The sequence below is a fragment of the Seriola dumerili genome, unplaced genomic scaffold, assembly GCF_002260705.1.
Source record: "Seriola dumerili isolate Sdu_G_001 unplaced genomic scaffold, Sdu_1.0 BDQW01000822.1, whole genome shotgun sequence".
Classification (NCBI taxonomy): Eukaryota; Metazoa; Chordata; class Actinopteri; order Carangiformes; family Carangidae; genus Seriola; species Seriola dumerili.
The window spans coordinates 2,042,535-2,054,789 of NW_019175077.1; the positions used below are offsets into that span (position 1 = coordinate 2,042,535).

The 12,255-nt window shown below is 42.9% G+C and overlaps 1 protein-coding gene across 1 annotated transcript in view; it reads right to left on the reverse strand.

Moving 5' to 3' along the window:
- LOC111237263 (catenin delta-2-like) overlaps window positions 1–12,255 on the reverse strand; it is a 250,031-nt gene that overhangs the window by 134,594 nt on the left and 103,182 nt on the right. The window contains exons 7-9 of the mRNA XM_022766288.1: window positions 11,360–11,653; window positions 10,858–10,975; window positions 9,847–9,979 (exon numbers count right to left, since the gene is read on the reverse strand). Of these exons, the coding sequence (XP_022622009.1) occupies window positions 9,847–9,979; window positions 10,858–10,975; window positions 11,360–11,653 (545 nt within the window). The remainder of the gene's footprint in view (window positions 1–9,846; window positions 9,980–10,857; window positions 10,976–11,359; window positions 11,654–12,255) is intronic.

Here is a 12,255-nt window from a genome sequence, read left to right on the forward strand (position 1 = left end):
GCCCAGACTCTTTACCAAGACTCTGGAGTGCCCTCTTTGCAACACGCACAGCAGCTTCTGCAGCACCGTTCCTGTGTGGAAAGTCAGCTGGGTGAATTTCCCACATCCATTTGGTTACATTTTTGGCCGCAGTGTCTTCCAGCACTGTTTCATCCAGGTCATCCAAGAATTTGTAAAGCTCCTCCAGGACAGGTTTAGCCCCGATGAAATTGGTGCCTGGATCAGACCAGATCTTTCTTGGATGCCCCCTGAGGGCTGTGAACCGTTGGTAAGCCATCAGGAAGCTTTCTGTTGATGGGGTGTTCACTAGTTCTGTGTGAATGGCTCTGCTGGCCATGCAGCAAAAGATAACTCCCCAGGCTTTTAGTGTTACCCTCTTCTTGACATCATCTCAAACTTGGTATGGTCCAAAGAGGTCTACTGTTGTGAACTCAAAGGGTGCAGCAGGCTCCATCCTCTCTGGTGGCAAGTCACCCATCACTTGTCGACACTTCCTTGCTCTTGACTTCCTGCAGGTCATGCAGCCATCAACAACCTTTTGGGCAATTCTCCTGCCTCTTAGGACCCATGCCTTCCTTCTCATTCTGAGCAATGTTCCAGCCACTCCATCATGACTCTCGTTGTGGGCCTCCCGAGGCAACAGTGTGGACACCCAGGCATCATAGGGCAGGAGTGGGACACAACATTGGTCTTCTTTGAAGTTTTGCACTTGGCCGCCACAAACCAACAGTTCAGAATCTTGGTCTTTGTAGACCACCAGCCTGTCAGTGGTGGAGTTTGGGAAGGTTGCGCCCCCTTGTGCTGCAAGAAAAATGTCTCTTAGGGCATCTTTCCTCTCTTGTACAGAGATGGCTCCTTCTAAGGAGATTGCCTCCCACTTTGGGCTGCCCAAGGCCTGATGATCTCGTCCATGGAATCTTTTTCATTCACTTTCTGGTAGACTCAATAACTTGGGTCCATTTTGCCACTCTGAATGCTCTTCCAGATCCTGAGGGCCTGTTCCTCTGGTGATCATGTCAGCAATATTTTGAGCCCAGGGATCCACCACCAGTCCTGAACTGTTGTGCTGCTTTGAATCTCGCCGATCCTGTTTGCAAAGAATGTTTGGTAGCCGTAACTTTCTCACTGTATTGCTCCAAGCACTGTTTGGCTGTCGACAGTGATACCATCTTCCGACTTGGATCCGGCTGTGCAGCTCGAAGTACTTCTTCAGTCGTGCAGCAAACACTGCTCCACACATCTCTGCTTTGACAGCGTCACCTTTGTGGTCCAAGGGAGTGAGTTTCGCCTTGGATTCCACCAGCCTGACAATGGAACCCTGGTTTGTGGTCCATCTCAGGTACATTACTGCTCCATATGCATGCTCACTCCCATCAGAGAGTGTGATCGCCCAGGGTAGCTCAGTGGTGAGGCATTTGGGGATTAGAGCTCTGTTGAACCTTATCTTGCCGAGTTCATGGTACTCCTCAAATAGGTTGATTGCATCCCCTCTGAGGCCATATGAGAGTGCAATGTCCCATGTGTCTTTGATCAGACCGTGTTCAGTTTTTGCCTCTTGGAACGCTCTCCGGACCAGAATGGCTCCCTTCTGCTTTGCAGGCGTTACTAGGCCAACTGGGTCGTACAGTCCTGAGACTTGACTGAGGAGTTCTCTTCATGTTAAGGGGTTTGGTGTCTGGGCTCTGATTTCCTCTTTTAGAAGGTCTTGACCCAGTCACATCTTTTGCTTCCTCTTTGAGAAGTTGATACCAATCATGATGTGGAGCTTGTCTTCCTCAACTATGTAGCCCAGGCCAAGTGCCTTGTTGTCATCCTCACACATCTGGTTGGGTAAGACCACAGTGTTTTCCTTTTCCTCTTCACCAGTGTGCACCTTCCTCCCACTTTGCCCAGAAAAGACCCATGGCTTCAGCTCAAACTCTCCAGCCTTCAGGATTCTCTCCACGTTGGCTGTGATGTTCTTCAGCTGGTCAAGGTTGTTGTGGGAAGTGAGAATGTCATCAACATAGCTGTCATTGTGAAGCACTAGACGCTCCTCTTCCAGGTGGGCAAAGAGAGGGAGGTTGGCAGTTTCACGCATTGCCAACTGCGCGATGCACCTTGCTGGTTTGTCTCCAATATTCACTCTTGTGATTGCATATTCTCCCAGCTCTTCATCCTCAGTGTCACGCCAGAGGAACCTGTGCAGGTGTACTTCTTGGTCTTCCAGCCAGACTGAGTTATACATCTTTTTATGTCACTTAGAGCAGCATATACTCCACCTCTGAACCTAAGAAGAACAGCTCAAATCTGGTTGAGAATGTCGGGGCCTTTCATCAGCAGGTCGTTCATGCTCACACCTCTGCATCTTTGGCTGCTGTTCCAGACGATTCTCACCGGGGTTGTGACAGAGTGTGGGTTAGGGGCAATGAGGTGACTGAGGTACCAAACTGGTCCATCCCAGTTGGTGATTGTGTCCTTGGACAGTTTGAGGGCAGCGCCCCGATTGACCATTTTATGCACATGTGCAGCATGTGCCACTTTCCATTCAGGTGTTTTGGCAAGTTGTTTTTCCGTTCTGAGGAATGTAGCCTCTACGGTTCTTTTGTTGTTTGGTAGGGAGGCAGGGTCTTCGACCCAAGGATACCTGGCATGCCAATGTGGTTCCTTGCTGTGGTTGTCTCCAGTGACATAGGTGAGGCCGTTCCTTACGATTTCAAGTTCTTTCTCCTCTGCGAGAGTCATTTCTTTGCCACCTGGCTGACACTTCCCACAGCGGCACCCTCCACACTTTGGTTCACATGCTGCGCCGATACTGTCCCACTTCCACCAGTCTAGGAAGTCCTGGTTGGTGGTTGAAGTGCTTGACTCCTGGAGCTTGGTGTGGACCAGAGTGTTGGGAAGTCTTTCTGAAACTGGGCCAGTGAGTTCCTCATACTTCACAGCAGCAGTTCTCATTGACCTTGCGAAGTGTGCCTTGGACATGTGGGCTGACACTGTGAGGTCTTCGAAGAGCTCAGGATGAGTTCCTCCAACCGTCATTCCAAGGGGTCCGTCCCACAACACAAGGTCTCCAACAACTTTGATCCTTTGAGGTGCTAACTGGCCTTCTCTGTGGCTTATGAGCAGACTGATTTCTTTGGGTCTCGTCAGCTCTCCAAGTGGGATGTCAGGAAAGAGTTTCTGCAGCTGTTTGGGGTTCACACTTTTGTGGATGTCTGCAATACTGTCCAGCCCATAACAGATCAATTGGTGTGATTCTAGAGTGCCTTTGGGAGTTTTCAATCTGATCTTCAAGAGGTACCGCTTTGTCTCCACAATGGTCTTCATCCCTCCAACACCATGGACAATGAGAGTGATGTCTTCATTTCTGAGGTTCAGTCTGTCTGCAGCCTTGTGAGTAATGTAATTGGTGTCGGATGCCAGGTCGATTAATGTTCCAATCTTTTGTCCAGCGTTTGCTGTGACCTCCAGAAGCATCATAATCACTGGCAGCTCCTGCAATCCACTTGCCACTAGAAGGCCTGGTTGCTCTTTTGTGGTGCTGAGAGCAGCCTTGGATGCAGCATTTGAGAACACATCACAACATTGTTTTGCTAGCTCTGGGGAAAGCTTTTTGACAAACTCTTCTTGTTCCTCTGTGTACTTTCTCCTGCTTTTCTCATCCTCTGTGTTAGGTCTGCTCTTTTTCTGTGGTGAGCTACTCTTCTTGTTAGGACAGAGATAGAAGTGATGATCAGGAGCATGTTCCTCTTTGCGGGCGTGGTTAGTGCACAGAAAGTTTTCTTTGCAGTATGAACTGTCATCATGGACTTCAAGACATCTTTTGCAAGCTCCCAACTTCTTAGCTGCAGCCTTCTTCTCTGCTAGCTTCAGTGCCCGGAATTGCATGCAGAAGTAAAGCTTCTTCCTGTGTTTCACATCTCCGCAGAAAATACAATCAGCATGGTTGTCGCCTGCCTTGGTGAACTTTGTTCTAGCATGTCTTGACTCGGGCTTTGTTTCCTCTACTCTCCTGCTTGGTTCTTCTTCCCTCAGTTGTTTGAGCTGCTCATATATGCTTTCTTGCTCTCTGAGGAACGTCAAGAGACTGTCGAACCGGTTGGCTGGAATCACAGCCCTGTCAGCTGCATAGACAAGCCACTCCTTTTTGAGAGATTCTGGGAGTTTTCCCTCAATTGATTTGGTCACCAGTGGGTTTTTGATAGCACCAGTGTCTCCAAGCTCATTTAGATCTTGAAGTGCCTTTGCCACAGCTTGAATTAGTTCCACTATTCTCTGTGGCTGGTTACTTCTGACAGGTGGCATTCTCTGCAACTCTTCCACTATTTCAATAGCAATGGATGTCTGGTTTCCATAGCGGTTCTCCAGGACACAGAAGACGTCATCAGCAGTGTTGTAAGTGGTGAGGCGAAGGTCTCTCATGATCTTGTCATCAATGCTGTCCAGCAATTGGGCCTTCTTCACCTCCTTGGAACCGGTCGGTTCACCCTGCCTCTGGAGTGTTTCCCAATCCTTTCTCCACCTGTGAAAGTCACGTTTGTTGCCAGTGAACTTGGGAAGGGTTGTTGGTTTCAGTTTGATGGCTGGCACAGAACTGGTACTCGAGGCAATCCGTTGTGGCTTCCATCTTTATCCTCTCCTGTGTGAAGTCAGCCTTCTTGGAGACCAGCGTGATGGATTGAAGTTCAAGCTGTTTTAAGCCATTAAAGATTTCTCCCTCTTCATTTTTGGGAACCCACTGTTTCCACCGCCTGTGCACATCTTTGGCGGTCTTCACCAGTCCTTCCAGGTGGTTAAGCATGAACTCATATCCCTCCTGGTTCTCACTGGGTTCCACAGCAGTAGTGCGCCTACACTGCTGATCAGCTACCTGTAAAGCTGTGGACATTTCATGATCTCCAAAGTTGTGCCAAAAGGCCTTCTGGATTACACTTTTGACCTCCTTCAGTTTCAACCCACACTCAGTCGCATTTTTTTCTAGATCGGCCAGTTGCAACTCAGTTAGTTCAGTTTCCTTACTTTTCGACTCTGTGAGAAGTTTAGCCTCCACATCGTCATTGGCTTCCATGACCTTGTCGGCTCCTCTTGTGAGTTTTTTGAAACTGTCTCTGAGTTCTTCCTCAGACATGTCCTCATGGTTTCTGGTGATACTGTTGACCAGACGAGTGAATGATGCCTTTGCCGTCGTTCTCTCCATCTTGAGCTGCTCAACTGACTTCTGTTCAGCAGCCATGTTTGGAGTTGCTTGCAGATGAAGGTTTGAATGAGGCCTTGTGGAATTGGTTGAAGTTGTGAACTTGATGACCAGGATTCCAGTCCCCGCTCCTGCTCATTCAGTTTGCAATCTTCAGTATCCTGGTTCCCGTTCTCCGGTCTCCGTTTCCTGGTTGTCCAGTGGGATCCGGTTTTTCACTGTCAAGTTATGTGTGATGTTTACTTGTGCTGTCCCCTAACTTGAAAAGGTCCAACTGTTTGCCCAGAGTTTCACTGTGACTTCACTCAGTTCATCCAATGATCAGACACAAACTTTCTTTATCCTTTTATTTTTGATTCGGGATTTGTTTTGTCACATTGGTTTAGTTTTAGTTTAGTTTAGATTAGTTTAGATTAAGTGAAAAACCAGCAGTCGCTCTGGAGTTTTGCAAGCAGTTGGTATAAGCAGTCTCTCCTACAACAGTGTTTGTTGGAATGAATTTCTCTCTGGAGCTGCCTGACTAAAAGGGTGGTGAGGACTTCAGGTGAGGTGATTTGTGATTGTCCTCAGCTGGTAGCAATTGACTACCTGCAATAACTAGTTCTTCCTCTGGGGGAGAAATGTGTGGCTTTGCCATGTTGTGACTGTGAGAGAAATGGGGCTTTTTCTTTTGTGATTTGGTTTTCAGTGCAAACAACAACACAGTGCCAAGTTACAGACAGTACATAATTTTTATAGTAAACTGATAAAGGTGATGTGGTGTTGAGATGTGTGTTGTGTGTGTGTGTTTGTATGAGTGGTAAAGGAAAGGGTGAATTAGAGATCCACCAAATCAGACCTAGAGAAAATAAAAATGACAGAAAATAAAGAGAGGCATGCATAGTGACACATGAGATAGGAAGAAGCAGACAGAGATCCAGAGAGCCTGAGAAAAAAAAGAGCAAGAAATCCTCTGTATTTCATTTTTTTTTAATCTCCGCAGAACACATTGCTGGTCGTCAGCTATAAAATAATGAGATGCAGTGTCCCCCCTCTTGCTCTGTGTTTGGCAGGAATCCCACAGACACAGGGCAAGGAAGTCACTGACAGGAGGCATTTGTTCATTACACAGCAGAACAAATGTAAGGCAGGGGCCTCCATCTGAAAACACAGAGAGCAAAATTAAAATTAGGAAAGAGGAGAAAAGGAGGAGTATGAAGGCAAGTCAGCAGGGCTTTGATGACATGACAGAAGATAAAGTGAAGGGACGTGCACATACTCATATATGCAGACTTACAAAGCTATGAGTGATGGAGAGAAAGAGAGACGGTCCAGTGGAGCTAATGTCGTATCATATCGCATTAGTTGTGTGCCAAGGATTTGCCAGCAAATGAAAAGGGGAAAAGTCTAGTGCTCAGACCCAGATTCAAACCTCGGTGTGTATCCACCATCAACCTAATGCAGTTGAAGGCCCTCCAGCTTTCAGATCATATCAGAAATCAATGCATGTGCGGCACTCAGCCATCTCTGTTGGATCAAGTACATAGTAGCTTGTAGCCATGTAGTAGTGGTTTTTGTTGCTGCTTAGTACCAGTGTCTATTTCATATCTTAACTGTCCAACAAAGCAGAAAAGCCAAAGAGAGCATTTTAAAGATGAATCAGAGTCAACATTCAAGCAGAAATACATAGTAGGACTCTGTTAATCCTTAAACTTATTTATTGAATAGTCTTAAAGGTAGGATGGTACAAACAGCCTGGGAGTCTGCCTGCACTTCTTGTTCTATAGTATGGCATGTGATAAAGCATCTGTCTGCGTCATCATGTCAGCCTTTAGTATGACTGTGGATAAGAGGCTATTACACTCCATGAAACTGTCTCCTCCTTACAACAGCGTGGTTAACTGACTGGCCTGTTTACCTCCCTCACTAACAAAAATGTTATCTGCATCCAGTTACACTCTGCTATCCAGCAGCAGGCAGAGAGAGAGAGCACTAGCAGAAAGACAAGAGAGGGAATCAGAATAAGAGAGTGAGAAAAAATAGATAAAAGATATTGAGAGAAATTGAGAAAGTGACAGAAATGGAGGGTTGAGGCAGCTTAAAGTTCGGACATTACAGCACCCACTGAGCTCAGCTGAAATGAGGTGAATTTAGAGACAGTTAGACACTCGAAAAAAGAAGCAAGAAAGAGACAGCAATGGTCGGAATATGCATGAAGGACTGCTAATTAGAGTCATGGACACACCCATTAAAAGCATGACTCATCCCAACTCACTCTCTTCCTCCCATGCCTTTTGTCTTTGAAGTCTTGGTGAGTTGGTTTTATTTCTTTATTCATTTATTTTTTGACTCAAAGGGGCCCACTCGTGGAAATACTGACCTCTTTCTTTCAAAGGGAGAGGCAGAATGACAAGAATGACGCAGAAAGGAAAAAGAGAAAGATGCCGTCCAATGTTGTTCCATTCAATGGAATATTTAAAGAGGATAACAAAGAGTAACAAAAAAATAAAAAAAATAAAAAACAAAACAAGAACTCTGGTCCCTTGATGCCTCACAGTCCTGTGTGTGTAGTTAAAAAAAAGAAAGAAAAATAAATATTGCTTACACCTATAGTAAAAAAAAAAGTAAAAAACAGCCAACAGACATTTCTATTCTTTGCTTTCTCATATATAAACATTCACCTACTGTAATTTCACCAGGATAGAATGAGGTTTTTATCTGCCGGGTTCAGACTGAATATCAAAATAATCGGACCAGTCAAATAAAAAATAGAAAAAGACAATATATGTAAATATCCAAGAGATTGCTGCTGTGCCTGAGGCACCAATGTAAACCCCCAATTAATGCCATTGCCAATGTCTACATATCAGTACAACTATGGTAATATTTCTACACACTGGACTGCATCACCCAGTCCCTTCATGTAGAGAGAGGGGATGTCTTTTTTAGCTGATTTCAGTTTTTTATGCAGCTTAACTGAGTAGGTGCTGTAGAACTGCTAAGTACCTCTTCAAACAGGCTACTCACATAAACTCTATGGTGCTTTTTCCAGGAGGATGTCACCTGCTGGGAAAAAGCAAACCTGTAACTAGAAGTATCTATAAATAATTCTATGTTGGTCATTTTGGAAACATGGTGAAAACCAGAAATTACAGTGAAGTATTTGAAGGCAAATTTCTTACATTTCCAGTTACCTTCCAATAGTGCTGATACAATCAAGTCCATGCTCATGAAAGCAAATTCTGATAATTATATTAGCCAGGTCTGCTAATTATAGTGACATTCTGAGATTGCATTTCCATCGGGACTCATTCATGCCCAGTCCTTTCTTTTCTTCCTCATTTAAAGTCTTCAGGAGAGATGACACCTAAGGTATTGCTTCAAGAGTGCTTCATGCCCTCAGGATAAAGTGTGAAGGTCACATTATTCATCCATATATATCCAAGTTTAAAGGACTAATCAATTAGACTTAAGCCCAGAGCTTCAAAACACTGCTGTCTGTAATCAATATTAATCTTGTCAAATATTTCACTTGTGTTGCTGAAAAATAAGAGATCATTCAACATATGTCAAAGAGCACCACAACAAAGCCATTAATTTGCCTTTTACCAGGGCTCAGTCTAAGTCTTTCCATTCACTGGCACACAAAAATGGTGGATAGATACAAATACCTCACCCATTGTCCATATACACATTTAAGTGAATGAAATAATTGAAGTAGTAGGAATAAAGATATTCAATTATTTTCTATATGCTTATAAGCCCTGAAAAAACAACTTCACAAGTAAGTGCAAGAAAAGAAATTTCAGCGTGCAGTTAACTGATGCTACATCTCATGCTCTAAAGCACAGGACAGGAAAGAATGCAGCTGTCTAAAACTACTTTTAGTCTGAATAACACTTGAAACAGTGGGCTATCTACAGTATTTAATTCAAACATGCACAAACAGCCAACCTCAAATAAAATTTTACACTAACTTACTATGGACTATAAACAGTAGGCACAACACGTTTTCATTTTGGGTTTGACATTCAGCCAACTCAATTTTGTAGAGTCAAGAGAAAAAGCCATTAACTAGTCAATGTAACTGCAGGAGCCAACAGAAGTTTCTGTTAACTTAAGTGCTGCCTCGACTAAGACCAGTGTCATTCTGATACATTCAGCTCCCAGTCACATGAAATAGATCTTCAGAATCGTTTTAATCTTCTTAAAGCAGGTTATTGTCTGGTAGTCACAGCAGACCTGTTCATAAACAGCTCATAATTCAGAAATGTAACTGCCGAACAGCTTGTGCATTCATGTTGAAGTTCTTCTTTAGAGAGAGCAGCCATAAAGATGTTCTGAAGAAGAAGTATGTACAACAGCTATGATATACAACAGATAACCCTAGGACACCAATCACAACACACTGACTGGCTAATTCAATAGACTTAAATGCAACACCTGATATTTCTTGGAATTGCAGTGAGATGCAATGTAATGTAATATGGGCCTATATAGTACAAATGCTCCATTCACAATAAATGCTAGATCAACAACAGACACAAACACTCAAAGACATCTTGATATTGTGGGATATTTCCTCACAGTCCTTTACTATTCACGGTGCAGGTGGTTGTTGGTGGAGTTAAACATTCGTTTGGGTTTATGTTTATGTGCATGTAAAACTGCATGAGTGTATGAACCCCCACCTGCCAGACTGCCAGGTCTCTGCAGTGTTGCGGTAGCGTAAAGCTCATGGGAGATCTTGTACTGGTCAGAAGCGTGGTGAGATGCCAGCCTTTTGGGAGACAGAGTGGCATAGCTCCCTATGCCCGAACTCATCTGAAAAGACAAGAGGTTTCTTTTTCTCTTCTTTGAAATATTAGAAATAATCTCAGGGAACAAATGATACCTATACACTGGTGCAATTGCTTCATGTTAGTTTACAATGCTTTGGCAGCAAAACATATAATAGCTGATATGGCCGAAAGGTTTTGATTGGTGTGGTTCAGATAACAGAAGTTTCCAAATTTGCATTCGTGTCTATATCCATAGTACTAGTATAGTATTATATTTTAATATTATTTGTCAATATTAAATAGAATGGTATGTCTTTACAACACTGTTAAAGAAATACTAATACTGAGCATTAGCACTGTAAATATTGGACTTTGAATTATAATCTTTGTACTATTACACTGCACATAATACTGTTAAATCACATCCTACATCTTCAGAACTGTCAGTAGAATAACTTGCTCTATAACGAAGAAATGTGTAGAAAACCATTTGACAAATGTGTACTGGGTAAAATAAATATATTCTGATTTAAATAATTATCAAACCAGGCAAGGATGATATTTAACAGTCACAATTTACTTCACTGAAAAAGGGAGGAGGTTATGTGTGCCTTCAGTTGAACTTTGACATCTTCTCACAAACATGTAAATTAAATGTATTTGTATCCATATTTGTCATCCTCATTTTTCTACTGATTTCACCCAGACTTTGAGGAGTAGATTTTATAATTGCGCTGAATGTAGTTCTGTTACAGTTGCCTTGGTTTCATTCATTACACTGGTTTGTAACAAATCACATTTCTCAAGCAATTTGAATGTCTGCTTCTCGTACAAAATATTCAAATTTAATATTCTGTAATTAACACAAAATAGATCTCAACTCTAAAGCTGCCAACTTTCTAAGACTGTAACATCCTGTACCTGGTGAAGAGGGGATGATGATGAGCTGGCCCCTCCCCCTGCTGCTGTAGAGTTGGGTGGAGATGCCACCCTCAGGGGTGACCCGCCTCCTCCTGCTGTTGTCACAGCAACCGTGGTGCTGGAAGACAAATGGGAAGAGTAACATATTTTATCTGAGAAATAGTGACTTTAAATGATTAATTTTGTTTTAGATATAAAAACAGTCATATGCTTCCTCTACCATTTGTGAAATATGTGTGTAATTTATATACACTGTATGCCAGCATAGAATGGAGGACAATGAACCTCAAAGGCAATTTTCTTTTTTCATTCTATTCTTTTGTGGCCTATTTACTTTTTTTCTCAAGCAATCTTTAGAACCTATGAATGAGAAATTTGTGTTAAATACAGTAATTCTTTCAAATGACACCCCCTTTATCCACCTTCAGACTCTATTATACATCAGTATCAACAGAAATACAACAAAATCAATATTAGTGTCAAAGCCACTGTGGCTCTATACCTGTATGACTTGGCCAGTCGATTAGCAGGGGACTGTTTGGGAGAGGAGGAGGAGGAAGGCAACCGTTGAGTGGTAGAGTACCCTGGTGTGTCAGAAGCTGATCCCAGGCGTTGGAGCTTACTAGGGGAGCTGGACCCTGAGCCTCCTCCTCCTCCAGAAAGAGGGGAACTGACACGCTGGGCAGGCAAGGTGGAACTAGAGTAGTATATACCTAGAGAACAAGGGAATGAACATAAAAATCTATGAACATGGGATGCAGAGGAATGAGTGACAATTTGGTGAGGCTGATGGTAATGATTTGGAGGACAGATACAGGCAGGTTATGAAGCAAAACCTGATATTTTACAGTGGGTTGATGACAGAGAAAAGAAAATATGTAAAGAGCTACAGGTTTGAATCAGGGCAGGATTACAAAAGCATAAAACTGGCTCAACAATGAAGCCAAAATGCAAGGTTTGAATAAAAGTAAATTTAAATGCACTACCTGCTTATTGTGTTTTTCAAACCTTAGCCATGTCTCCATTTATCAATATTAAAATTTGGGAGAGAGCCTGAAATGAAGTGGTAAATAACTGGGAGTACCAAAATGACCTGGTTTAATGGTGAGATTTTTCTTTTATTATTTTGCATATATAATTTACTGTATATCAATTTATTGTACCGAAGTGAAAATATATGCTGTATGGGGAAAGTCTTGCATGCAACAGAACATGTTGATAAGTCAATGAAAAATGCATTTTCTAAATAAAATGCTGGATAAAGAAATGTATAACACAACATATCCAGTATGATACATGTATGGCTTAAATTCTTGACCCCAAAGCAAACCGGCTTCAGAGACTGGAGTTAATATAGCTTGTTTTTAAATAATGGAGGAATAATACTAACATGTAAGA